Raw genomic sequence first — 27862 nt, forward strand, 5'->3', positions numbered from 1 at the left:
ACCGCCTCTGGCTCACTACAGTCATTAATGTAACGAATGTGACTTGGTGTGTGTGTGTGTGTGTGTCTGGGGAGTGCGATAGGTAGAAAACGAAACTTGTAGATTCAGATTAGTATAAAGATTTTATTTAAATTAGCTATAATCTTAGAAAACGATGCATAGAGACTTGAAATAAGGCAAAATGGTTATTATAATTAATCTTTTAAAGGTATATACAACAATTTCAACTTTATTTTATTGTTTTGCATATTTAAAGACACCAAACTAATTACATGGAAGCCAATAAAGGAGTCAGAAGGTTGTGGGGCAAGGATCGAGGGTGAAACGCCTTCATTGCTGGCTGTCTCAACCTTACCAAGTTCTCCAATGCGTTTCTCCTGTTAATAAAATAGCAAACATATTAATCTGTCACTAGAACCAAAAAAAATAAAAAATCTTTAAAAACCAGTACAACCTTCATTAGAGTCATTAGTATTAGAGATACAGCTAACTGTTTCAAAATATGGTTCGTTAAGTCTTTCAGCGTGTCATGCCCGCTCAGTTCACTTCACCAGTAGCAGCAGCGGAGAGAGGTCTCGTGGCGTGACGCAGGACTTGACGAAGGAGTGAAATGGTAAGCTTTGTAATGATTATGTTAAATTAACACTCACTGGGTGGAATTAATGCGTAACTCGTAAGATAGTGAATAATTAGCTTGAATAGGTGAGGATTATGTTAGATAAGTGTGATTGGGGTAGGTCTACCCAGGAGTGGTGATTAGGCTAGTCACGTAGTTAATGATTAGGTTAGGTGAGCTGATTAGGTTGGCCTAGTGAGGTTGGCTAGGTGTGATTAGGCCAGATGGTGATTATAACACTGCTCAGGTGACGTACTTAAGCTTATCAGGTGAGAATTAGATATGCTGAACAGATATTAAGTTATTTATATGTCCAGGGGGAAATAATTAGGCGAGTGATTAAGCTGTAAGAGTGATTAGACTGCAGACAGCGTAATTAAGCTTGTTAGGTAGGAAGTTGCATGTTTGTCGAGGTGATCTGACGTGTGACTAAGCTTACTGAAGTGAGAATTAAGGAAGTGAAGTCGAGATTATTTGCACACGAATACGTACGAGCGCGGAAGAACATGATAGATTGGTATGTCTGTGGCCGCTGCTTTGTGTTCCCTCGACTTGTTCGCTGTGGTAAGTGGTAATTGGCTTGTTAACCCCTTCGTTACCGATGAAGTACCTAGTACTTCATGTGAATTTTCGGCTGCCGAACCGATGAAGTACGTGCGTACTTCATCGCTTATTAATGATACCCAGGGCTCCATATTTCTCGGTTTGTATGGTTTTAATTTACGACAGTGACAAATTGACTAATTGGCACCTTGTGTTTCAAGGACGTTGGCCGGTGGTGGCGGGGGCGGTGAAGTGAATTGCCGCCACCCCTCAGTATGATTTGACAGTGACACGTGTTGTGTCATGGCGTCTTTGTTTTCCTCCAGCAGTGATTCTGAGAGTTATACCACTCTTGATGATGACTTGCAAGGATCAGACGATATTCCAACACAATCAGAAGGCCTCGCAAGTGATTCAGATGATGACTATTTGGTAGAAAATGACGGTGAGGCGAGTAGTGATGACCAATATGATAGTGATGGTGACGATGAGGATACACCAGCCAGCCCCACACCTCACACCTTCACACTCATGGCTGATCCTTTTTCTCACACCTTCACACTCATGGCTGATCCTTTTTCTGATCATCGTCCTGGCACTGTTCCTGCCATAGTAGAAGATTTTTCAGGTGCTCATCCTGATATCCCACGGGGTAACATTAGTGCTCTGGACTGCTTCCAGCTATTCATGTCAGACGAGGTGGTAGAATCGCTGTGTTTGTGGACGAATGTCCGTGCAGCCAAGTTTTTCGTTGACAACCCAACGATAAGTTCCAAGAAATTTATAGGAAAGAAGTGTTCAATGCATTTCTTTATGTTGAAATACTTACCATCTTATGTCAGCTTGTTTTCATAGGAAATCATGTATAACAACTTCCGATTTGAAAAAGTATACATCCCATGAGCCAAATCTATCAAAAGACATGAAAAATAATACTTAGATGATTAAATATGGGCATAGAAATGAACATTAACTACCTACACGAAATTATGAGAAGCGCTCGAAAAACTCGGTCCGGGGGAAGAGGGTTGCTACGCGTCGGGATAATGGAGTCGGTGACCATTGCTCATTACTTTCATTCATTCATTATCTTTTTATGTATGTTTATATTTGTTGTACACACACACACACACACACACACACACACACACACACCTTTAAGGGGAGGGGATACCTTAAAAAATAACACTTTTCGATTAAGGTTAAAATTGAGTTATTAAATATCATAGTCTTCCTTAACTTGTCTTACGTTTTCTGTGAGCACCACAAGTTGATGCCATTCTTCATATTTTTAAATCGCCTTTATTTACCATTATTAAAGGGCTTTAAATACCCCACCGCGGTCAGTCCTGCCAGACGTAAAAGAATTTGCTTGTGCTCCGCTACCCAAGGCCTCTTCATTTTAATATTGTACCTGGAAGCGTGATTCGTTATAATAAAGCAAAGCGTGAACGAATAGATGCGCCAAACAAGATGATAGAATAGAAAAATAATCAAGAGTTGCGTTGTTGCAAGTCGCCGCCGCACGCTGCCATTGTTTCACCGCCACAATGATAATAATAATAATAATAATAATAATAATAATAATAATAATAATAATAATAATAATAATAATAATAATAGTCATAAGGCACTTACAATTTACACATCTATAAAATATGAGTAGAGGGAAAAAAAAAATTGACAGGACTAGATACCTCAGGGTGTGTCGCCTAAAATACGCCTTACAAAAAAAAAAATAAATAAATAAATAAATAAATAAATAAAATCTGCAAAACTAATCGGCGAATTTCAGCGAAAATTGTGGAATTGCTTTATTAAGTAGTGAGGTACACACACCAACACTTAGGAGGATCAGACGAATACGCCCATTACCACGCCCACACTCTCACACGTCCGCGCCCACACACTCTCCCCCTCACAGGCCCGCGTCCACGTATTCACAAGCCTGTGCCCACACACTCACACGCCCGCGCCCACACACTCACACGCCCGCGCCTACACACTCACACGCCCGCGCCCACACACTCACACACCCGCGCCCACACACTCACGCCCTCGCTCTCACAGGCCCGCGTCCACGCCATCAAACGCCCGCGTCCACGTACTCACAAGCCTGCGCCCACACACTCACGCCCGCGCCCACATACTCACACGCCCGCGCCCACACACGCCCGCGTCCACGCACGCACTCACGGCCGCGTCCACGCGCACACTCACGCCCGCGTCCACGCACGCACTCACGCCCACGTCCACGCACACACTCACGCCCGCCTCCACGCACTCACGCCCGCCTCCACACACTCACGCCCGCGTCCACGCACGCACTCACGCCCGCGTCCACGCACACACTCACGCCCGCCTCCACGCACTCACGCCCGCGTCCACACACGCACTCACGCCCGCGTCCACACACGCACTCACGCCCGCGTCCACGCACGCACTCACGCCCGCCTCCACGCACTCACGGCCGCCTCCACGCACTCACGCCCGCGTCCACGCACGCACTCACGCCCGCCTCCACGCACGCACTCACGCCCGCCTCCACGCACTCACACGCCCGCGCCCACACACTCACACGCACATGAACACGAATTCATTCTACCATTAGAATGCTCATGCACTCAGAAATCTGGTGACGACACACTCAAAAAATCTGGAGACACTCAAAAAATCTAGTCAGGCACCCAAAAGAATAGTCATGTACTCAGAGACACAACTCCACACACACACAAACACACACACACACACATTAACCTTCTAAATTTGCATTAAATTTGTCTATTAATGCTTTGTTGTATTAAACCAGATTTTTCTTTTTTTCTTTTTTTTTTTTCCTCAATTCACCTCGAAGTTGGTATTTCTAATACTTATTTTCCTAATTTGTTATTCATGTGATATATATATTTTTTCTTATACTGTTTTATTTCCTCGTATATTTTTCTATAGAGGGTTTCAAAAACGTATCTCTGGAACCATAAACTGACTTTGAATAGCAATAATAAACTTCGAAGGTGTGAGCAGAAAGTTTTAAATTATTATTATTTTCAAATTGTAAGTTATTCATAAGTTTATCCTCGAGATTATATTTTCACTTCTCCAGGACCAATGTCGCTATCCTTCTGCAATATTAAATTTGATTACAACTATAGATTTCGTGTGCTTTACATTTATAGGGGTGACTTGACAAAGGCTCTCTCTCCCACAGGCTCCTCCTTGGCCAATCAGCACCGAGGCAAAGTTGATTGATATACAGGTGTGAATTCAGCTGCCTCCTCGCTGTTCCCGTTGCCAGGATACCATGTGATCGAGGCAGTGTTGGGGAAGGTGAAATTATTCATCAGGTTCGTCTTTTAAACTTCTAATATGTATATAATGTCGTGCTATTGAAATTTCTGATGCCATGCGAATTTCAATCATCCTTCAAATATAATTGGGAAGTATTTATTTAAGGCACATTTTTCAATTTCCTGTCTGTCATACTGCTATGCTTTTCAAATTTCCTTTCTTGAATGTGACTGAATTTTTGACGCAATTCACACAAAATATCGACACATTTCTTGCATAGTGCATTGTACTTTTCAAACTTGCTCGGTTTTTTCGTATCATGTTTGTCTAGTCATAGTCTTTTAGGCAACCAATCCCCAAACATCTCATACTAAGAATCTCGGCACCTTTTCCACGCCTCATTCTTTTCAAAGGTTGTTTTGTAATGAAATCAATTATCAAACCTTAAGAATCTCAGCACATACAAGCTTCATGTGTCTAGGAGCTAATGGTCCGTTTCCCTTGCAGATGTGACGTGTGCTGCTTCACTCCATCCCATGAACAGTTGCCCACAGGAATCTCTACCACATCAGGCCTGACATACTCATTGCAATCACGGAGTCGAGTTTCATCAGGAAGAGAGGCTGTCACTACCTGTAAGCCTGACGAGGTGTTAGTTAAGTCAAGGAGCGTCATCAGGAAGAGGGGCTGAGTCTTGCTACCTGTAAGCCTGACAAGAGGAGTCAAGGAATTTTTCATTGCAATCAAGGAAGAGTCAAGTTGTAAGAAGATTGTAAGGCAAGAATTTTAAGCAGGAATAATTGTCAAGCAGTTAACAGCAGGAAGAATGCAGCGAGAAAAGGGTACAAGAGTTTTCAAGTAAGAAGATTGTAAGGCAAGAATTTTGAGCAGGAAGGATATTGTTAAGCAGTTTAGCAGCAGGAAGAGTCCCTTCAAGCTGTTGGTGGGAGTGACAAGCATCCTTCAGGACTTGCAAAGGCTGAAGTCCTCAACACTAGTCTCACTCAAGTTGACACAGGAGCTCTCTGACACAAGGAAAACAAATCATTTATCCTATTGTGTATTTATTAAACTTTTGTGATTAAACAATAATGATTAAACAATATATATATTATCTTGTACATACTTAGGGAATGATTAAACAATAATGATTTATTAAACAATATATATATTATCTTGTACATACTTAGGGAATTATACTAACAAGTTGCAAATAAACAAGCTTTCTGGTGTAACAATTCATGCCGCCTCAGAAACTTTGGCAATGTGATTTAAACAAATATATTTAATCATCTTGTTCATACTTGTGGAATTATGTGAATTATATATTAAAATCTTTTTACAAATTGCAAATAAGCTGCTTTCTGATGTAACCAGTTCATAGCCGATAAAAAAAAAAATGGAAGCAAAAAATACTAGTAACAATTGATCATCCTCTGGTCAAAAAAAAAAAAGCCAAAAATTGGCCCTGGTAAAAAAAAAAAAGCCATTTTTGGCAAGTTGAAGGTGAAACTTGCACACACAAGCCCTGTCCGAGCGACTCCGGTGTCGCTCGGACAGGGCTTATGTGTGCAAGTTTCACCTTAAACTTAACCAAAAATAGGCCAGCCAATCCTGGCTTTTTTTTTTTTGACCAGAGGATGATCACCAAAAATAGGCCAGCCAATCCTGGCTTTTTTTTTTTTTTGACCAGAGGATGATCTATTGTATCTATTGTTTTGGGTCCTATTTATTTTATTTATTTACTTGGGGATGCATGAATTGTTTACCACCAATATATAAATTTAGTTTACACAAGCACATTCTGTAATTTTATCAAACTATATAATTCACATGAGAATGATACTCACAAATTTATTTATTGCCAAAGACACAAAGCAAAGCACCCTAGACTACTACACTGGAGACAGCTGGCAGATCTGGCTTGCAAGATTTACACTGAAGCAGGCAACACATCAGGCTGCACCACCAGGAAGAGAGGACACCCACCACTGGCTGCAGACACCTTCACATCAGCCCTGCAATGAGGCACCACCACCAGGCACAGAGGACACCAAACACTGGCTGCAGACACCTTCACATCAGCCCTGCAATGAGGCACCACCAGGCACAGAGGACACCCACCACTGGCTGCAGACACCTTCACATCAGCCCTGCAATGAGGCACCACCACTGGCTGCAGACACCTTCACATCAGCCCTGCAATGAGGCACCACCACTGGCTGCAGACACCTTCACATCAGCCCTGCAATGAGGCACCACCAGGCACAGAGGACACCCACCACTGGCTGCAGACACCTTCACATCAGCCCTGCAATGAGGCACCACCACTGGCTGCAGACACCTTCACATCAGGCCCTGCAATGAGGCACCACCAGGCAGGCACAGAGGACACCAAACACTGGCTGCAGACACCTTCACATCAGGCCCTGCAATGAGACACCACCATCACCACCAGCCTTGATTGCACAGACAGAAGACAAACCTCTGCAAATAAATACATAAATAATGCAACTTGGGTAAACTAGTTATGAAGAATGAGCTTATTTCTGCATCACACACACACACTAATTCCTCACTCACACAAACCCTTATTTCCACAAACTTTTCACTCCCTCCCCTGGCCTAACAGGTGCCTCAGACAATCCTTTAACACCCCACAATAATTCCACATCTATTTATCTCCTATATCCATGAATTCCCCAAAATTAGTCTCATATTTAACCCAATACTTTCACATGCACATCGCAATAACAACAATGCATCCTCTCCTCTTATTTCACAGTGATCACTGCAAATCATTCCTTCTAACTCTCTCTCTCTCCATTAATACTTCACAACACACCTCACTGACAAGACTCACTCGCACCTGTCAGGACTTGCACTTAACAGGAGCTAACATCTGCTTATCCAGCCATCTGTTGCTTCTCTTACAGTCTTGTACCACTATTTTCAATGTTACTGCTCTTGTAATCGTGGTTAAGTGCATGCCTCCCCTCCTCCAACTCCTTCAGAAAACGTTAATCTTATTCCTCTTATCCATACACAAACACACATACACACATACACACACACCCAACAATGCTATATACAGTTGAAATTCCCCTATCCAAAATTCCTGGGACCAAAATTGCTGCAGATTTCAAATTTTCCCAGTTTTTTTCTAAATATTTCTATATGAATTTATAAAATGGGACAGCTTGAGGTTGGCATCAAGCTTTACACATACCTTCAATGTGGCTTTACAATGGCCACACAGAATATTACAGTGCATGACAGCACACCCACAGAACAAAGGCTTCACTGCTCAAAAAAGTAGCAAATTATCACCCATGGCAACTCTCGTGCCCTGAGGATGCCATGTTCACCCCTTTAATCACAGAGAGACTGCCAGACATAGTGGAAGGGAAGGTCTCTCCTGTACTTCCCTGCCTGTGTCCCCCTTACTGCTACACTCTGATTTCACAGCTCACATTTAATTCTTGCATTATAACGGGTGCTGTCAAGCTTAACAAAGGGAAGAGTGCTGTGCTGGGCATTGTTTGAGAGGGCTTTGTAGTTGTGAGACTGGACGGAGACAGGAAGATCAGTGACAGCCATGACACAGGTGGCCACAGATGCACTGTCACTGTCTATCAAAAGCTTTTGATAGAGTCTGGCACAAAGCTTTCATTTCCAAACTACCCTCCTACAGCTTCTATCCTTCTCTCTTCCCTGCACTTTTCCACATCTTTTCATAGACGTCCAATCCTTCAGGAAGTAAACAGTTCACACAGGGAAGCCACAGAATGCCTGACTTCTCACCTCTCTAAAATTTCTGATTGGGGCAGAGCAAACTTGGTATTGTTCAATGCCTCAAAAACTCAATTCCTCCATCTATCAACTCGATACAACCTTCCAGACAACTATCCCCTCTTCTTCAGTGACACTCAACTGTCCCCCTCTTCCACACTGAACATCCTCAATCTGTCAGCTTGCAGTCTCTCAAGGGCCTCAGTCAAGATTCTCCTCCAGGCCTGGCCACATGCTGCCTCTGTCTCCAAGAACACACCTACTCATTTCACACTGATATAAGCAACCTTTTCAAAGTCCCTCAGAGCATTTTCCATTTCTGACAACAACCAATATTTAATGGGCTCCTACACACACACACACACACACACACACACACACACACACACACACACACACACACACCAGAATTTTTCTCTCCCTTAGCCAGCAGATAGCACACCTAGAGTACTCACCATTTCCTGTGAGTGCCAGTGCACAGCTGTTTTCAGTGCTTCAGTGCTTTCCACGTGCTTCATCGCTGTCTGTCTGTCACTCCTCCACACCTGGCTCACTCAACCCCACGTGCTTCATCACTGTCTGTCTGTCTGTCTCACTCCACACCTGGCTCACTCAACCTCACGTGCTTCATCGCTCTATCTGTCTCACTTCACATTCTTACATGCCATTCTAAACCCTCTCCATTTCTGACAATCATACTTCAGTCACTCTCAACCGTTTAAAAGCCCAACTAGTTTCCAAGCCGCTCTTTACTACCACCCTAACACACCTGTTCCCTCAACTGCTACTCCTAACATTCCACACCGCCACAATGTTGCCTGTCACTGCCGCAATGTTGCATATCTAGCAGTCTTCTACTGCTATTTTCATGGTAACTGCTCTTCTGATCTTGTTAACTGCATGCCTCCCCTCCTTCTGCAGCCTCGCTGCACAAGACTTTCTTCTTTCTCTCATCTCTATTCTGTCCACCTCTCTAATGCAAGAGTTAACCAGTATTCTCAATCATTCATCCCTTTCTCTGGTAAACTCTGGAACTCCCTGCCTGCTTCTGTATTTCCACCTTCCCATGACTTGAATTCCTTCAAGAGGGAGGTTTCAAGACACTTATTCATCAATTTTTGACCACTGCTTTGACCCTTTTATGGGACTGCCATTTCAGTGGGCATATTTTTTTATTGGGTTTTTGTTGCCCTTGGCCAGTGTCCTTCCTACAAAAAAAAAAAAAAAAAAAAAAATCTCACTAGTCTCTCATCATCCATTTGCTCTAACCTAGACCCTGCCGAGGTACCCTGCATGAACACCCTCCACAGCCACCACCTCCGCCATCACGCCTTTCTTCACCATCCGACTCTTGCTCCTGCCCTCCGCCTCCTGTCACTGCCACGTCAGGAGTGCGTCAGCCAGCGTCGTGTAGCAGGTGGAATGGTGTTGCTGCCGGGCCATGGCATCTGGGTGGAGCAGGGCAGGGAGGCAGGGGATGGGGTAGTCTGGAATGATTTGGTTGTTATTGTTGTTGTTGTTGTTGTTGTTTTTGTAGAAAGTATGGTTTAATTACTGTTTCTTAGTAAATATAACAAAATGAAATAGGTTAAAATTAGATACATTATTAAGAATAGCATCTCTCTCTCTCTCTCTCTCTCTCTCTCTCTCTCTCTCTCTCTCTCTCTCTCTCTCCCATAACACACAAAAAATGATACAAATACAAAATATATAAATATGTACACCAAAGAATAAAAAATTAAATAAACAAATAAATAAAACTACCTAAAAATGAATATAAATGTATTTTCTCAAGTATAGATCAAACACTTACCACCTAACTTAATCATTTATTCATTTAATATTACTATTATCATTTTTTAATTAAGCAAGAACTACAAATAACTATGAATTGCGATTCCCATAACAGTTAACCCCACCCTGCCCCGCACAGCTCCAGCAGCCGGCCAGCAGTGACTCTCAAGCACTCGGATGGGGAGGGTGTCATGCAGGAAGGAGCAATTTCATTAAAATTTTACTTCTTTAATTTTTTTTTGCATTAATAAACTGATATGTTATACAAGATATTCTATAAGCTTAAGTCTATCTAGTATTAACCTTGGGAGAAGAGGCTAAGCTTATCTCCAAGTTACCTGGGAAGAGGGAGTGAAGAGAAGGGAAGTGAACACGAACACTGTGAGGTGCGGTCAGGTGAGGCGGGGTTGGGTCAGGTTGGGTTGGGTTAAGTCAGGTCAGGTCAGGTTAGGTTAGGTTGGGTCAGGTTAGGTTAGGTTGGGTTAGGTTAAGTTGGGTCTGGTTAGGTTAGGTTAGGTTGGGTCAGGTTACATTGGGTCAGGTTAGGTTAGGTTACATTGGGTCAGGTTAGGTTAGGTCAGGTTACGTTGGGTCAGGTTAGGTTAGGTCAGGTTAGGTTAGGTTAGGTTGGGTTAGGTTAGGTTAGGTTGGGTTAGGTTAGGTTGGGTTGGGTCAGGTTAGGTTAGGTTGGGTCAGCTTATGTTGGGTCAGGTTATGTTGGGTCAGGTTATGTTGGGTCAGGTTAGGTTAGGTTAGGTACAAACACTTTCACTGGCACAAAGTTTTCATTTCCAAACTACCCTCCTACAGCTTCTATCCTTCTCTCTGTAACTTCATCTCAAGTTTCCTTTCTGACCATTCTATTGCTGCTGTAGTACACAGTCACTGTTCTTCTCCTAAATCTGTAAACAGTGGTGTTCCTCAGGGTTCTGTCCTGTCACCCACTCTCGTATTATTATTCATTAATGATCTTCTAACCCAAACTTCTTGTCCTATCCACTCCTACACTGATGACATCACCCTGCATTTTTCCATGTCTTTTCATAGACATCCAACCCTTCAGGAAGTAAACAGTTCATGCAGGGAAGCCACAGAATGCCTCACTTCTCATCTCTCTAAAATTTCTGATTGGGGCAGAGCAAACTTGATATTGTTCAATGTCTCAAAAACTCAATTCCTCCATCTATCAACTCGACACAACCTTCCAGACAACTATCCCCTTTTCTTCAATGACACTCAACTGTCCCCCTCTTCTACACTGAACATCCTCGATCTGTCCTTTACTTATAATCTAAACTGGAAACTTCATATCTCATCTCTAGCTAAAACAGCTTCTGAGACGTCTCCACCACTTTAAAAAAAAAATACTTAAAAAAACATACACTACATTTATGCACACTGCTGCCAATTAATTTATTCTCCCTCAGCATTATATTCAACACCTGCTCACTAACTACTGTCTGTAAGTGAATCACTCAAACTACACAAACCACTATTCTCTCTCTCTCTCTCTCTCTCTCTCTCTCTCTCTCTCTCTCTCTCTCTCTCTCTCTCTCTCTCTCTCTCTCTCTCTCTCTCTCTCTCTCTCTCTCTCTCTCTCTCTCTCTCTCTCTCTCTCTCTCTCAAAAGTACTTATACAATTCTGGAAATACTAGTAACACCTTGACTTGTTCAGCTTTGATCAACTGTTATGTAATACTGCCTCCACTATTTCAGCTTCTACTGTGTGGGTGAACAGTGGGTCCTCCTGAGGCAGTGGTGAAGCAGGTGTTTAGCTCTTATCACTGTGGGGGCAAAGATTGTCTTCCTTGTGATATACTGCACAGTCAATGTATTGCCTCCACACATAACAACACTGTTCTTCTGCTCCTCCAAGCTTTGAGTTTCCTCACTACAGTGTCATTCAGAATAAGCTCCAAGATTTGTTGATGTATTCCCACAAGGATCTTCCTCAGTTCTGCCAGCTTGCAGTCTCTCAAGGGCCTCAGTCAACATTCTCCTCCAGACCTGGCCACATGCTGCCTCTGTCTCCAAGGACACACCTACTCATTTCACACTGATATAAGCAACCTTTTCAAAGTCCCTCAGAGCATTTTCCATTTCTGACAACAACCAATATTTAATGGGTTCCTACACACACACACACACACACACACACACACACACACACACACCAGAATTTTTCTCTCCCTTAGCCAGCAGACAACACACCTAGAGTACTCACCATTTCCTGTGAGTGGCAGTGCACAGCTGTTTTCAGTGAGTATCAGTGGAAGGTCCACCATCACACAGTCTTGTGACAGCCTGAACTGGGCACCTGCTGACCAGCTCTGGAACCTTCGGGGAGGTTTACTGCAAACCTGCACACTGAAAGAAAATTCAGTTTGAGTAAATGTACATATTATTAGATAGAAACAAAACTGTAGTGAGTTATCTAAGGAACTTATGACAATGGTACAAAGATATTACATGGCCCAAGCCTTCAATTCAAAGTAAGTGCTTCAGATTTACATAAACAATTCAGACAGCTTCTAAAATCTACATAAACAATTCATGCAGCTTCTAATTCCATCATTGAGCGTCATCAGCCGTTGGTCCTGGGTTGGCTGACAGTCGTCCCCAAGTGACGCACCTGGCTCACTCAACCCCACGTGCTTCATCGCTCTGTCTGTCTCACTCCTCCACACCTGGCTCACTCAACCCCACGTACTTCATTGCTCTGTCTGTCTCACTCCTCCACACCTGGCTCACTCAACCCCACGTGCTTCATGGCTCTGTCTGTCTCACTCCTCCACACCTGGCTCACTCAACCCCACGTGCTTCATCGCTCTGTCTGTCTCACTCCTCCACACCTGGCTCACTCAACCCCACGTACTTCATTGCTCTGTCTGTCTCACTCCTCCACACCTGGCTCACTCAACCCCACGTGCTTCATGGCTCTGTCTGTCTCACTCCTCCACACCTGGCTCACTCAACCCCACGTGCTTCATTGCTCTGTCTATCTCACTCCTCCACACCTGGCTCACTCAACCCCACGTGCTTCATTGCTCTGTCTGTCTCACTCCTCCACACCTGGCTCACTCAATCCCACAATGTTCACACTTTTTCAACACAATTCCCACACTTTTTCCACAATTTTCACACTTTTCTACACAATTTCCATACCTGGCTCACTCAATCCCACAATTTCTACACTTTTCAACACAATTTCCACACTTTTCCACAGCTGTTCACTCAATCCCACTATTTCCACACGTGGCTCACTCAATCCCATGTGCTTCATCGCTGTGTCTATCTCACTTCTCCACTTACTTACATAACATTCTAAACCCTCTCCATTTCTGACACTCATACTTCAGTCACTCTCAACAAGGCTTCACTCAACCAATCAAAAGCCCAACTAGTTTCCAAGCCACTCTTTACTACCATCCTAACACACTTCTTCCCCCAACTGCTACTCCTAATATTCCACACAAACACCCTTCTTACTAGTCTCTCATCATCCATTTGCTCTAACCTAGACCTTGCCGAGGTACCCAGTACGAACACCCTCCACAGCCACCACCTCTTCCGTCACGCCTTCCTTCACCATCTGACTCTTGCTCCTGCCCTCCGCCTCCTGTCGCTGCCACGTCAGGAGTGCGTCAGCCAGCGTCATGTAGCAAGTGGAATGGCGTCGCTGCCGGGCCATGGTGTCTGGGTGGAGCAGGGTGGGAGGCAGGGGATGGGGTAGTCTGGAATTATTTGGTTGTTATTGTTGTTGTTTTTGTAGAAAGCATAGTTTAGTTTCTTAGTAAATATAATAAAAATATAATAAAAATAAAAAAGACGACGACGTGGCAGACCAAAGAAAAGGTGGAAAGATCGCATTGGAGAGGGCCTGAGGGAGAGAGAATTGAGTGGAGAGGAGGTTGGGGACAGAGCCTTGTGGAGAAGACTAGTGAGGAACAGTGAAGTAAATATAACAAAATGAAATAGGATAAAAATTAAATACATTATTAAGAATAGCATCTCTCTCTCTCTCTCTCTCTCTCTCTCTCTCTCTCTCTCTCTCATAACACACCCAAAAAAAAGATACAAATACAAAATGAATAAATAAGTATACCAAAGAATATATATATATATATATATATATATATATATATATATATATATATATATATATATATATATATATATATATATATATATATATATATATATATATATATATATATATATATATATATATATATAAAATGTATTTTCTCAAGTATAGATCAACCACTTACCACCTAACTTAACCATTTATTTATTTATTATTACTATTATTATTTTCTTATAATTAAGCAAGAACTACAAATAACTATGTATTGTGATTCCCATAACAATTAACAACCCTGCCCTGCCCTGCACAGCTCCTGCAGCCGGCCAGCAGTGACTCTCAAGCACTCAGATGGGGAGGGTGTCATGCGGGGATGCATCACTTCATTAAACTTTTACTTTTTTTTTTTGCATTAATAAATTGATATGTAATGCAAGATATTCTACAAGCTTAAGTCTATCTGACACGTAAGTATTAACCTTGGGAGAAGAGGCTAAATTTATGTCCACATAAGTCTATCTGACACATAAGCATTAACCTTGGGAGAAAAGGCTAAGTTGATGTCCATATTACCTGGGAAGAGGGAGTGGATAAGAGAAGGGAGGTAAACATGAAGACTGAGGTGCAGTGAGGTGAGGCGAAGTTGGGTCAGGTTAGGTTGGGTCAGGTGAGGTTGGGTCAGGTTAGGTTGGGTCAGGTTAGGTTGGGTCAGGTGAACAATCAAGGTGAGCAGGTAATAAAGTAATCAGTAAGGTGAGAAAATATAGAGTGGCTTGTTTTCAGCTTCTTCAAACAAAAGTTGTGGTGTTCTGCAGTTCAAGTGTGACTGAACATTTTGCTTCACCAGCCAGCAAGACCGCAACTGAAAATATACCTCCACTTCCCTCGGGTCTAGTACTTTGGCTATAAAACTTTCACAAATGGACGTACAGGTAACATTGTCTGGTGTTGTCGCTTACATAAAGAGCCATGTCATGCCGCGCCTATGACTCCAACAATGAAATAAACCAACAAATAAAATCACACACACTTTCTACCGATGCTAAGACAACCAAAACCAGGTGGCACAAATTTCCACCACTACTGCTGCTCCACTCCACCCGTCACTCCAGTAGGTGATGGTGACTACTTACACACAATTACAGCTGAAAACTCCCTAATCGCTTCAACCCTGACCGAATGTTGTTCGCACATGGCGGGGCGGCGGCCAGTCTTCACCCAGGGACGGTTAACTTAATTTTTTGAGTTTTTACTAATATTTCTTGTTCTTTGTGATAGTTTTCATAGTTTATTTTAATTATGTTAATTTTCGCACTGTTTTTCTTTCGTTACCTTCGTCATTTCTCCTTACTTATTAATTAATCCTCTATTTTTTTTTTTTTTTCATTATATTGTATTCGAAGACTTAGAAACATTCCCCTCTTGCAGTTCATGTTCTTTGGGGTGTTTCTTAAAATATTTTTCATCATACTGATTCTTGCACTTCTTTTATCTTCATTTCTCCTAACGTCCTTCTCCCAATACTAAATATTCTATTCGTCAAGAGCTGCTGGCTTCATCTCTACTGGCTGGTAACTGTGCCTCACACTGCACAGGAGGGACGTATCAGTACTATCTATGCACAAGTCAACTAAGTACTGTTGCTTGTTGAACCTGAAAACACTGTACATTAGTTTAAATTACAAGCGGCGGTCCCGGTAGAGAAGAGCTGTCAGTCTGCCTCAGTTAAGCTTCATCACATCAAAACTAGGCAATAGCGATTATATCTGACTAGCGGAAATGAAAGTACGGTTATGTGGCTCCAGTTAGTGACAGGATTGGCTGATGATAAGTGAGAGATATAGCAATTAATGGCGGATATATGTGGAAAGTGGATATATATGGAAGCCTTCACCAGCTGATAAAATGAATTTTGGCAGCTTTTAATTTTCTCTCGTGGTTAAATCAAGGGTGTTTTGTCCTAGTGGTTAGAAACGTTAGCAGGACCGTGGAATATTGAGTCAAGTGTACAAATGTATTCCTAACGAGGAGAAAATGTTAAATATGATCCTTCCACAATCAAAAATAAATAAATAAATAAAAAGTTTGACGAAAATTGTGGAAAGCAGGACATTAACGTAACATTACCGTCCTATTTCGTTATTGTGCGTGACACGGAGCCATTACAAAGAACAACACTATCAAACTCACCTCCTATTGCACCATGGCGTCTGTGACCAGTCCGCCAGCTGGCCAAGCAGCAGGTGGGTCATTTGTCAATATTATAAGTGTTTCTGGCCCTCACGACCACCTTCCGGCAGCCATTAAGCTTCCACTGGCACGTGTCACCGTCTTGAGAGAAAATCCGGGTTAAATAAGGCAGCTGCACACGCACGCCCTTCAAACACCACCCCTCTGTGTGTCTGACGTCCGCTCACTCTCCTATGTCAGCGTGGACTCGTTACCCACAAACCTACAAATTATATTTCCAATTAATCCAGCTTCTCTCATATTACACTATTCTAATACAAAATAAAACAAGTGAAATATAATGAAGCATGAACATGTAAAACTAAGTTATAAGCCATTGTAATTGTAATTGTCAAAATGTCCACATCTCTCTCTCCAATTCAAGCGCCAAATTTGAAGTGGTCCCGGCGGTGTTTACACTACGATTCTTCATCTATTGTATGATCTTGTGTGAAGTCATTGAAAAGCTTGTGTGACTTGAAGCCTCTCGTTATTATCAAATGTTTAATTGTCATGGATGAAATCAGGTAGACTCTTTAAATTATGTAAACAGCTTGGGTCTACCACAGATTAACGTACGCTCTGCACCACGCTGTGTATATTATCAGCGCACTTCATTTATATATATATATATATATATATATATATATATATATATATATATATATATATATATATATATATATATATATATATATATATATATATATATATATATAATTTTTTTTTTTTTTTTTTTTTTTTTCTTTTCCTTCATAATTTGTTCTGTATTACATTTTATTATGTATTTATATATTTATTTATCCGTCTCTATTATCTTCCTTTTTTCCTTATAATTTATGTATATTTAATTTGATATCTCTCTCTCTCTCTCTCTCTCTCTCTTACAACCGTAATAGATATCCAACTGCCAATTTTGGTAGATTTTCTGAACCTATTAAAATTCAGAAGGAAACAGCAATAATTCGGAATCTCTTGAAATCCATAACTCAGTAGACGTGCTGATGTTTCGATAGATTTGACAGTACATGCAGGATACTGATTGTTATTAGGTATTCAGATAATGACATGGACAGAATTAGTTAAAAATTAGCCAAAAGTGCCATAACATCAGGAGACACAGATAAAACTATATCATTATATATTTACGTTAAAGGAAATAAATGCAACAGCGACATATTAGTTCTTTATTGTCTGTTTGATGTCAGAGGGCGGGACCTGCGACTCTCAACACCAATCAGCACCTGACACACCGCGACAATTTCCACACTAAGAAGTAAAACGATCTCTCCCTTTTTTTTTTTGTCAATAGCAGCACTAACCACGAACTCCCGAACACAAAAGATGAGCGTAAAATAAAAATAATGATAATAGTAAATGAATGAATAAACAAAATAATTAAATATGATAAACTGTCTTAAATTATCTGTCCCTTTCCATGCACTTACACCGGCAGGCTGGCAATCCCACACCACGAGGCCCAGACAGAGCACCACACACTGCTACAGCCATCCAGGGACTGAGGCACCCTGCACACATCACATCCATCTCTCTACACCCCAAAACACATCAAAAGTACCCCAAAACATATCAAAACGCATCCACACCCATCTAAAACACCCAGAAACACAGCTTTACCCACCCACAGCACCCAAAACACACCCAAACTCCTTTAAAATAGCCCAAAAATACTTAAAACACTCCAAAACACCCCAAAATTCATCCAGAATGACAAAAACACTCCAAAACACCCCAAAACACACTCAAAACTGACAAACACGCCAAGAATGTCATATATGAATATATATATATATATATATATATATATATATATATATATATATATATATATATATATATAGAGAGAGAGAGAGAGAGAGAGAGAGAGAGAGAGAGAGAGAGAGAGAGAGAGAGAGAGAGAGAGAGAGAGAGAGAGAGAGAGAGAGAGAGAGAGAGAGAGAGACAGGCAGGGAAGGGAGTATTGAGGTGTAGAGGAAAGGAAGGATGGACTAAGGAGTAGGGACAGACAGGGTGTAGTAAGATGGGACAAACAGGCAGACAGGGAAAGAAGACAGGATTTATTGAGATGAAGGAGGACAAACGGGAATAGTTTAATAAGATGCAGGGGCGATACAGGGTGTATTAAGCTCTAGGGGCAGACAGGAGGGGTGTACTAAGGTGTAACAAGACAGGAAGGGTGTATTGAAATGTGGGACAGACAGACAGACACAGACTGACAGACACAGACAGACAGACACAGACAGACAGACAGACAGACAGACAGAAAGGGAGAGATAAGAGAAAATATGAGTGACATAGACAAAGGATATGAGAGAGAGAGAGAGAGAGAGAGAGAGAGAGAGAGAGAGAGAGAGAGAGAGAGAGAGAGAGAGAGAGAGAGAGAGAGAGAGTACTAGTCATCTCAATCATTCAACATAAATTCCTAATATATGTATAGATTTGTGTATAGTAGCCTTACCTAATGTGTATAGATTTCCGAGCATATACCAGCATCTCTTATGGGTTTATGTGTGTATATCAGACTTAGCAAGTGTTTGGATGCGTCTCTAAGTATATACTAGTGTTTGTATACAAGTTTGTGTATATACCAGACTTAGTAAGCGTGTGTGTGTTTCTAAGAATATACAACCAATAGCAAGTATTTGTATGTCTCTAAGTGTATACCAGCCTTAATTGTGTGTTTATGTGTGTGTGTATACCAGCATTACATAGTGTTTGTGATGGTTTGTGTGTATACTAGTCTTTTTTAATTGTTACCCACTATCCCAGCCCTCCACACCCACCTGAGGCATACAGCGTCACTCCAGAGTACAGCCCCAGGTTGGTCTGGCTAGCCCCAATGACGATGAAAGCAGGAACCATCATTATCACCTGTGGTTGATGATGATGGCTTCTACACACACACACACACACACTGCACAAAAACATTGCCTAAGGTTAATTTCAAATTCACCTTGGTGCCTGAGTCTCTAGTGGGGAGAGGATGGATCCCTCCTCCTACCCCAACACAAGGGACATTTGCACAGGCTTACATTCTACAGAAAAGTCTTGTCATTCATGCAGAGGTTTATTTTACATTTACTTCTTAAATCCATATTATTAACATCAGTCAGTATTTTCTTTACAAATTGTGGCAGCCTTATTCATCATTCATCCTTAATTTATGCCAGAAAGTTTGGGTGAGAATAAAATGTACATATTACAACAGTATCCAACAAAGTAGTTGTTGCCTTGCCATCTTAAGATTTAGTGTAAGTTTAAAGATTTACCTGTGTTAATGTTTGGTCTAATCCTTCACGGTATCTCCTTGCCTTGGTGTGCTGAGGCTGCATGGGGATGTAACTTGATAATTATGCAGACATACAGTATAAAAATTTCAGACTAAAGTGAGGGTTGCAACTTTTTTAAGGTTCTGGATTACTGGAGGCTTTGGCAACAATTACTTTGTTGGATGCTATTCCTGTGCACGTTATGAACTATCACGTCTTATCTTGGAGGTGAAGGTTTAGTATATAATCGTGAATTGGAAAAATACTTTTCTTGGAGGTTTTTAGTATATAATCGTAAATTGGAAAAATACTTTACTTTTAAAAAATCTTACAGTAAGTCCACATAAAAGTTAGCATACATTTATATGAAAATGTTACAAACATTTATATGAAAATGAGAGAAAAGATACTCAGTGATGTTATATATAGTGCATGACTTGTAGTGGGGATAACACTTGTATTGTCACTCTGGAAAGTCACACATTAACACCAAAAGCAATCAAGGAAATGCCAACATATATTCCATTTTTCTTTCTTTTTAGTAGATGGTTGCCTTGTGATGAAGGAACTTGCTCAAAAATATTTCCTAAAAATCTAAATGTTCACAAGTGAATGGTGAGTACGTTGTGAGAGAAAGATATGAACAGACAGGCAGGCAGGCATTTAAATGTGAATTAAATGTCAGTAACCTTTTGGTAATGGTCAAAGAATTAATGGCGTGGAAGCTTGTGTGAAGTCCCTGATGAAAGATAAATATACCAGCCACTGGATTCACAAAACTCAACAGGATGACCCCCCCCCCACCCATTGTAGTATTTGCTGGACTGGTAATTCCTTCTTCCATACTCATCACTCTCCTTCTCAGACCTGTACTTCCTCTTCTCGCTATCCCTTCTGCTGTCATCATGATCTCTGTGGTCACTGACAAACCTCCCTTGCCTGTGGTCAGAATATTCCCTCCTGTGATCCCTGTAATTCCCACGATCCCTATAATTCCCATGACCTCTGTACTCCCCTTGATCCCTGCAGCCTCCTTCCTTCCTGTAGTCTTGATGCCTAAAGTTGCCTCTGCACTGTCTGTTGCGGTCAAATCTGTCAGCAGGGAGTATTGGCGGCTTAGGCAGGCTCTTTTTGCAGTGCTGGAACATATCAAATACTGGTCATTTCATAGACAAGGAGACAAGGAACTGCTATAGAGTAGAGAGGAGGGATTCAGGGGATTCTGAACTTTGTTGGGATCTATGTACAGTAGAAACCTCAGTTCACAAATCAAAACAAGTTTTCCCATTTAAATTAATTAAAATACAATTAATCTATTCCAACCTCAGAAACTGCATTTTTATTTATTTATTTATTTATTTATTTATTTTATTTATTTATTTATTTTTTATTTATTTATTTTTTTTTTTTGACGAATGAAGTTACAGTAACCACAGAAAGGTGTAAGTTTCTTGGACATCAGGCTATATCATGTCATTGATATGAAGGTCAGGTGCCTTCCCAGCTGTTTGACCTTCATGTCATTGATATGAAGGTCAGGTGCCTTCCCAGCTGTTTGACCTGGGAGCCCTTACCTTACTCCATCTCTAAATCACATGCCTTCATAAATTAATTAAGTCTGCCACTTCCTATTTCAACTTTCAGAATGGTTGGAAAGAAAGTTATTTGAGAGGAAAAGACAAAATCTTGCCTTGCACCAGGCATGGGTTGGCTGGAAGGAAATATTTGAGCATACAAGTCTGTGTAAAATGGGGATTGTTGCACTACTCACGACAGCACATGCTTTCTAAATTCCACCTTGTGTCTGTGATCCAGGAATTCTTGACAACCTCACATCTTATAAGCCTGTCTGTAACAGGTGTGCTCTTTCTTTGGGCATCCAGACAATGGAACATGAGGTGAAATGTAATTGGACAACAGAGCATATACAGTTATGCAGAAAAATCCCTCCTTTACAGTCTTGCTCCAGTATTTCCTTCCAGCCAGTGCATGTTTGGTGCAAGGCGAGATGGTGTCTTTTCTCTCCAATCATTATCATCTTTATAACCATCCTGAAAGTGAAAGTAAAAAGAGGCCAGCTAAATAAGAAGGCATGCAATTTACTAGAGGTGGAATGGGGTAAAGGAGATCCAGGTCTAGCTCCTCTCCAACAGCTGGGAATGCACCTGACTTGGGTGACTTGCCAGTGTGTGATAATCACAATGTTCACGGCAGGCATGCCAAAACACAACAGTGTGTGTGTGCTTGCCAGCTGAGGGGGTCTGCAAGGTGTTTGTGAATTCACATACAGAAACACTGTTCAAGAACCATGGCAAAAATTGTTAAAAAATATTCGTGAAGTGATTTGTTCATAAACCGAACCGAACGAACCGAGTTACCACTGTACGTAGTTTAAGGTGTAGTTGTGTGGTGCACTTCAAAGAAATTAAATTGGAAGAAGAATGTTAGGGCTATGCTTTCAGTGACAGTTAGTGACTGGAAATATTTATATTTAAGAAGGATAATGATGAGCATACTTGAGTGATGCAAGCAGATGAAGAATTGTCAGCGTCAGGGAAGCAGTAAAAATATTGCCTGTGAATGAGAGGAAAAAATAGTGATGTCTGACCAACACCTAATGGAAGGACTTTTTGCAAGTAGATTTTAAGGTGAATGAGAGCAGGAAAACCTGCTAAGTGCTGAACAAGTAAGGTGAAAGGTGACAGAGTAATAGGAGAAGAGAATCACAGGGAGGTGGAAGGATAGAGTAAAATAAGTCCAGCCAGCACATCTTGACATGATTGGTGAGTTGCATGTGGCCAACTAGCATGTTAGTTATTTTTACCACTGTATTCACCACAGAGAAGCTGCATGCCAAAAATACCTACTAAATGGCAATACTCAAGTTCTTCCCACTTGCTTTGATTGACAATAAGGGTCGGTTTTAATTACTTTTCTTGAGAGATATGTGCCTTTTTATGAAGTACCACTTACCTCATCCCATCTGCAGCATTTTGTGATGCATGCATATACAAGTGCACAAAATTTCTCATGATGTCAAAGACTTACACAGAGTGACTGTATGGTACAAATCAGGACTGCATACAAGAAAATGTGCCAGCAAACTGGAGTAAACTGAGTTACAGTATATCACCTGGCTTCTAGGTTTGAGGCTTCTGGAGAGCATGATATGCTCCGCCACTCGCACTGACATCCAGAAGAATCATGGGGTTCTGTTCCTTCAGCTGTCTTGCTCCAATAATGATGGGATTTTCCTCTAACTGCCACTATGTGTCAGCCAAAGTCCCACCACTTAACCTTAGGACGACATACTCCACACAGTGTTTGTGGCAGGAAATATCACACTCCACAACCCTCAAACTTCTGTTCTAATGTGATCTATGGAGGAGTGGGGGTGCTTACAGATGGAATGAATCAACAAAGTGTGTGTGTGTGTGTGTGTGTGTGTGTGTGTGTGTGTGTGTGTGTGTGTGTGTGTGTGTGTGTGTGTGTGTGTGTGTGTGTATACACACATGCTTTATCTTGGCTATTTTCCTTTGTTGAGACTGCCTGTGAACTGTGCAAATTTTCTCTGCCTGGAGGAAAGATAAAATAAGCTACACACCAAACAGTGTGAACTGATTTGCATGGGTAATATACAATAGCAGCAAACACCCATATTGATCTGGTGGTGGATTACAACCAGTTTTCTTTTTAAAAACTCTTACAGTTCACTTGCTGCTGCTCCCACTGGCCATTGATTGTGTCTAGGTTATGCAGTCATGCCTGCTGATTCACCAGTGGAGACGTGATGCAAGTCAGTGACTTGATATGAGGCGCGCGGTGCAACAACGACGTAACCGTGAATTTTCCATTTCTCGGTTACGTCGTTGTTGCACCGCGCGCCTCATATAATATATGAGGCGCGCGGTGCAACAACGACGTAACCGAGGAATGGAAAATTCACGGTTACGTCGTTGTTGCACCGCGCGCCTCATATGAAACACAGGCATATGAATGAGTTGTGTAAATAACTGGTCTATTTCTTTACACTATTTTTTTTTTCTAAAAGTTAATACTTTGATATCATACATTATGTTTTCATATCAACATTTTCAAAATATAGGGGAAGGAGGTGGAGAGCATGCAGGGAGCACAGCTTGCAGATCAGCTTGGCTTCAGCAACTATACTCCCTTGTGACTGAATATCCATCCCAGTGATGTGAAGTAATTTTCATTACTCTAGGCCAGGGGTGTCAAACACGCGGCCCGCGGGCCGCATGCGGCCCGCCACACTACTATGTGCGGCCCGCGGCACGTCTCATATTTCAGTCTTACAGTTGGTCTTTTTACAGGAATGATTAAGCCAGCCAGCCCTTTGCATTTTAAAGTCATTATATAAAGATATAAAGATACTATTATATTTTTTGGGCGGTGATGTTCCTCTGTGGTATAGTAACTCCCAACCTCGTCAAGTGTGTGTGTGTGTGTGTGTGTGTGTGTGTGTCCGGCTCGCCGCCACCCGCCAACATTCTCTCTCTCTCTCTCTCTCTCTCTCTCTCTCTCTGTGTGTGTGTGTGTGTGTGTGTTATTGTTAAAAGTATTTTTCTTAATTAAAGTAAGTGATTGCAAACACAATGTCACCAGCAGGAACTTTACCATCTGCTTCAAGTTTTCTATCGTGTTTTGTAGTGAATGAATTATTCTCATATATTTTTACGTAAATCATGTGACCATTTCGTCTCGTCGACTGCGTTCCAAAGCCAGTGACTATAGGTGACGAGAATACACGTAGTCGTACGGGCCCTGCTCCGTAATATACATGTATTAGACGTGACCATAACTCGTCATTCCTCCGTCTCACCGAGAATCGGCCTTTGACTTCAGTCCTGCTTTGTCCTTCGAGAGCGTCACAGCGTCAGATTTTGGTGTGACTCTTACTGCATATCATCTCATCATGATTTCCAAGAAGCGAACAGTTACTGAAGAACATCGTGTGATGCAGGAAAAGTGGAAAATATCTTACTTTTTTGCTGAAGTGAATGGAAAACCAACTTGTTTGATTTGCAACCAAATTATAGCGGTGTCAAAAGAATATAACATTCGGCGACATTACACAAGCACTCATGCTTCAAAGTATGATGTGTATAGTGGAAAACTTCGTGAAGAAAAAGTAAAGACGCTAGAACAGTCTCTCAAAAGGCAGCAGTCAGTGTATCAGCGTGTTCATGAAGCCAGTGACACTGCAGTACGGGCAAGTTATAGGATTGCACGGGAAATAGCTGTGTCATCGAAACCATTTTCAGAAGGGGACTTTATAAAGAAATGCATGATGATGGCCGCAGAAGATATTTGCCCTGAAAAACGTAGATCATTTGCAAACATAAGCCTTTCAAGAAATACAGTTGCAGAAAGAGTAAATGAACTGTCAGAAAATCTTAATAGTCAGCTCAAAGAAAAAGTTGCTAAATTTGTAGCATTTTCTGTAGCAATCGATGAAAGTACAGACATTACTGACATAGCTCAACTAGCAGTGTTCATACGTGGTGTTGATGAAAATATGCAGGTAACTGAAGAATTTGTGGAATTAGTACCAATGAAAGGAACAACAACAGGGGATGATATATTTGTGAGTTTGACTGGTGCACTTGATAGGATAGGTGTTGACTGAAAGAAAACTGTGAGTCTGACAACAGATGGAGCATCTCAAATGGTTGGTAGAAAGGCTGGCGTGACAGCAAAGTTAAAGGAAAAACTACTCACCCTGAATTCAGACCATCAAATTCACAGTGTTCATTGCATAATTCACAGGGAAGTGCTTTGTAGTAAAATATTAAAGATGGATCACGTTATGGATGTTGTTGTCAAGGCAGTAAACTTTATACGAGCGCGAGGTCTGAACCACAGACAGTTCAACTGCCTATTGGAGGAAACTCACTCTCACGGTCTGCCTTATCACACTGATGTTCGTTGGTTAAGCCGGGGAATTGTGCTGAAGCGCTTTTATGAATTAAGAAGTGAAATACAAAGTTTCATGCATAACAAAGGAAGAAATGTCCAGGAACTGAAAGACTATGATTGGCTTCAAGATTTAGCCTTCATGGTAGATATGACAGAACACTTGAATTTGCTCAATACAAGACTGCAAGGTCGCAATAAATTGGTGACAGACATGCATGAGTCCATTCGTGCTTTTGAGGTGAAGCTCAAACTTTTTGAACGTCAACTAGCAGCGAATAATGCTGCACACTTTCCTACACTGAAATCATTGCAAAGCACACCTGAGTTTCGTGGAATTATCAGCAGAGAAAAGTACTGCAACATGATTTCCAAGTTACTGAACGAATTTGGAGAAAGATTTGCAGACTTAAAGAACCTTGAGAGTGATTTCTCGATCTTTCGAAATCCTTTCGCTGCAAATCCTGATGAGACACCAGAGGATATTCAGTTAGAACTAATTGATCTTCAGTGCGATTCTGCGTTGAAGGAAAAGTTCTCAAGTGTTGATATTGGTACATTCTATCAATATGTTCGGCCAAGATATCCTCGAATCAAATGTTTGGCATCAAAGATTATGTCAATGTTCGGCAGTACCTATGTCTGTGAGCAACTCTTCTCACTGATGAACTTGAACAAGTCTGGACTCAGGTCTCGGCTCACTAATGAACACCTCAACTCAACACTGAAAGTAGCCATTGCTCAGTCTCTGGCGCCAAACATAGACGAACTTGTACAGACCAAGAGGTGCCAAGTTTCTGGGAGCAGCACGACCAGGAATTAAGGTAAATGATGCTTCCTTTTCTTTACTGGTTTATCTTTTGGTTACGTGTGTGCAAACGCGAGTGAAGGTAGAATATATTATTATTATTATTATTATTATTATTATTATTATTATTATTATTATTATTATTATTATTATAATATTACCTATTATTATTATTATTATTATTATTATTATTATTATTATATAATTACCTATTATTATTATTATTATTATTATTATTATTATTATTATTATTATTATTATTAATATTATTATGGTCATACGTGATTATCTGGCCCGCACATTGAATGTGAAGGTGAAATCTGGCCCCTTGGGATAAATGAGTTTGACACCCCTGCTCTAGGCTGATATCTTAACAAAAGAGGCAGATGAAACAAAGCATCCACACTTGAGCATGCACACACATTAAGCTGATGTCTCAATAAAAAAAGGAAAGCTGAAACAAAGCACCACACATGTGTAACAACAGACGTACACACTACCTCTGTAAACTGGTTATCCTCCTCAGTATAGCGAGAGGCTGCTTCCTCCTCCAGCACAGCCAGAAGCTCGGGGTCGAGAGGCACCATGTCCTCCCCATCTTGTGCCATTGTGCTAATACTGCTGGTGCTTGGAAAGGCCAATGAGGAGTCTGAAACTGAGTGTTTTCATTAATACAGATAGAGGGGAGTCTGGTGAAAGCTGGAAGTACAGTGGAATGTGAACCAGCTGGTATTTAAAAAAAGAATACTGCACTGGTGGCTGACTGAGAGAAGTGAGACATACAGCTGTTATGAGTTAGGTGTGAAAGACAAAGTACTAGGCACAAAGGGAGCAGAATGATGATGTAGCTTTGAATATTATACTGCTTCAGAAGATAAGCAGAAGTAGAATGAAACTGCATGAAAGAAGTATGAAGAGAAAAGGGAGAAATATAGAATTCTTTATACAAGTGGTACCAACAGCACTGTGTGGGGCTGCAGCATGTAATGTGAGAGCAGGTGAGAGAAGGAAATGAACTGTAATAGAGATGGTGTCTGCAAAACACATGTGGAAATAATACACCTGACCTGGATCAAGTGAGGAATGAGAAAAAGCAATGAAAAGCTGGAAGAGGCAACCAATGCTACAAATTATATTGTGTAAAGCTGCTCACTGTAAAAGTAGATTGAATCTTGTTGCCTCTAGTGTTTATCTTCAGCCTGCTTCAATAGCGAGACTAACTGCCTCTGTGTTTAGGACACTGCACTGTTCAAAAAGACATAAGCACAAAACTGTTATTTGTTAATGATGATTTATTAATATAAATAAAAGATATATACATTTTAATATTTCCAGTCCATTACTTTACTTAATTCATTAAATTTTGTAAGACCAGCTAAGAACAGACACCCCTACAAGCTTCCTACCAATATCTCTTCAACCCCCAAATATGGTGTCCAAATCTATTAAGAGAGAGAGAGAGAGAGAGAGAGAGAGAGAGA

General features: G+C 41.2%; 1 protein-coding gene and 2 long non-coding RNA genes across 9 annotated transcripts in view; 1 reads left to right on the top strand and 2 right to left on the bottom strand.

Annotated features, from left to right (window-relative positions):
- The first annotated feature begins 464 nt into the window (after positions 1 to 464).
- On the top strand, positions 465 to 5550 carry LOC135097025 (uncharacterized). Its single transcript, XR_010265301.1, has 3 exons — positions 465 to 613; positions 4368 to 4503; positions 4955 to 5550. It is a non-coding gene; the product is annotated as an uncharacterized LOC135097025 (long non-coding RNA).
- A 502-nt stretch (positions 5551 to 6052) lies between these two features.
- On the bottom strand, positions 6053 to 16904 carry LOC135097026 (uncharacterized). Of its 3 annotated transcripts, XR_010265302.1 has the most exons (5): positions 16308 to 16891; positions 13551 to 13767; positions 12258 to 12400; positions 9509 to 9726; positions 6053 to 6876 (listed from the first exon to the last, which is right to left on the bottom strand). It is a non-coding gene; the product is annotated as an uncharacterized LOC135097026 (long non-coding RNA). The 3 variants fall into 3 exon arrangements; XR_010265303.1 differs by lacking the exon at positions 9509 to 9726 and having other exon boundaries at positions 6054 to 6876; positions 16308 to 16904; XR_010265304.1 differs by lacking the exons at positions 12258 to 12400; positions 13551 to 13767 and having other exon boundaries at positions 6058 to 6876; positions 16308 to 16899.
- Positions 16905 to 19935: 3031 nt separating this feature from the next.
- LOC135097010 (putative uncharacterized protein DDB_G0281733) overlaps positions 19936 to 27862 on the bottom strand; it is a 31599-nt gene continuing 23672 nt past the window's right edge. For 3 of the 5 annotated variants that reach the window (XM_063998775.1, XM_063998777.1, XM_063998774.1), the window contains 2 exons: positions 26882 to 27036; positions 19936 to 20775 (listed from right to left, as the gene is read on the bottom strand). In XM_063998775.1, the coding sequence (XP_063854845.1) occupies positions 20347 to 20775; positions 26882 to 26989 (537 nt within the window). In that variant the 5' untranslated portion in view covers positions 26990 to 27036 and the 3' untranslated portion in view covers positions 19936 to 20346. Of the gene's footprint in view, positions 20776 to 26881; positions 27037 to 27534; positions 27627 to 27862 lie in introns of all 5 variants that reach the window. The other 2 variants (XM_063998778.1, XM_063998776.1) reach the window with 1 other exon arrangement.

Source organism: Scylla paramamosain, unplaced genomic scaffold, assembly GCF_035594125.1.
Source record: "Scylla paramamosain isolate STU-SP2022 unplaced genomic scaffold, ASM3559412v1 Contig11, whole genome shotgun sequence".
In the NCBI taxonomy this organism is placed as follows: domain Eukaryota; kingdom Metazoa; phylum Arthropoda; class Malacostraca; order Decapoda; family Portunidae; genus Scylla; species Scylla paramamosain.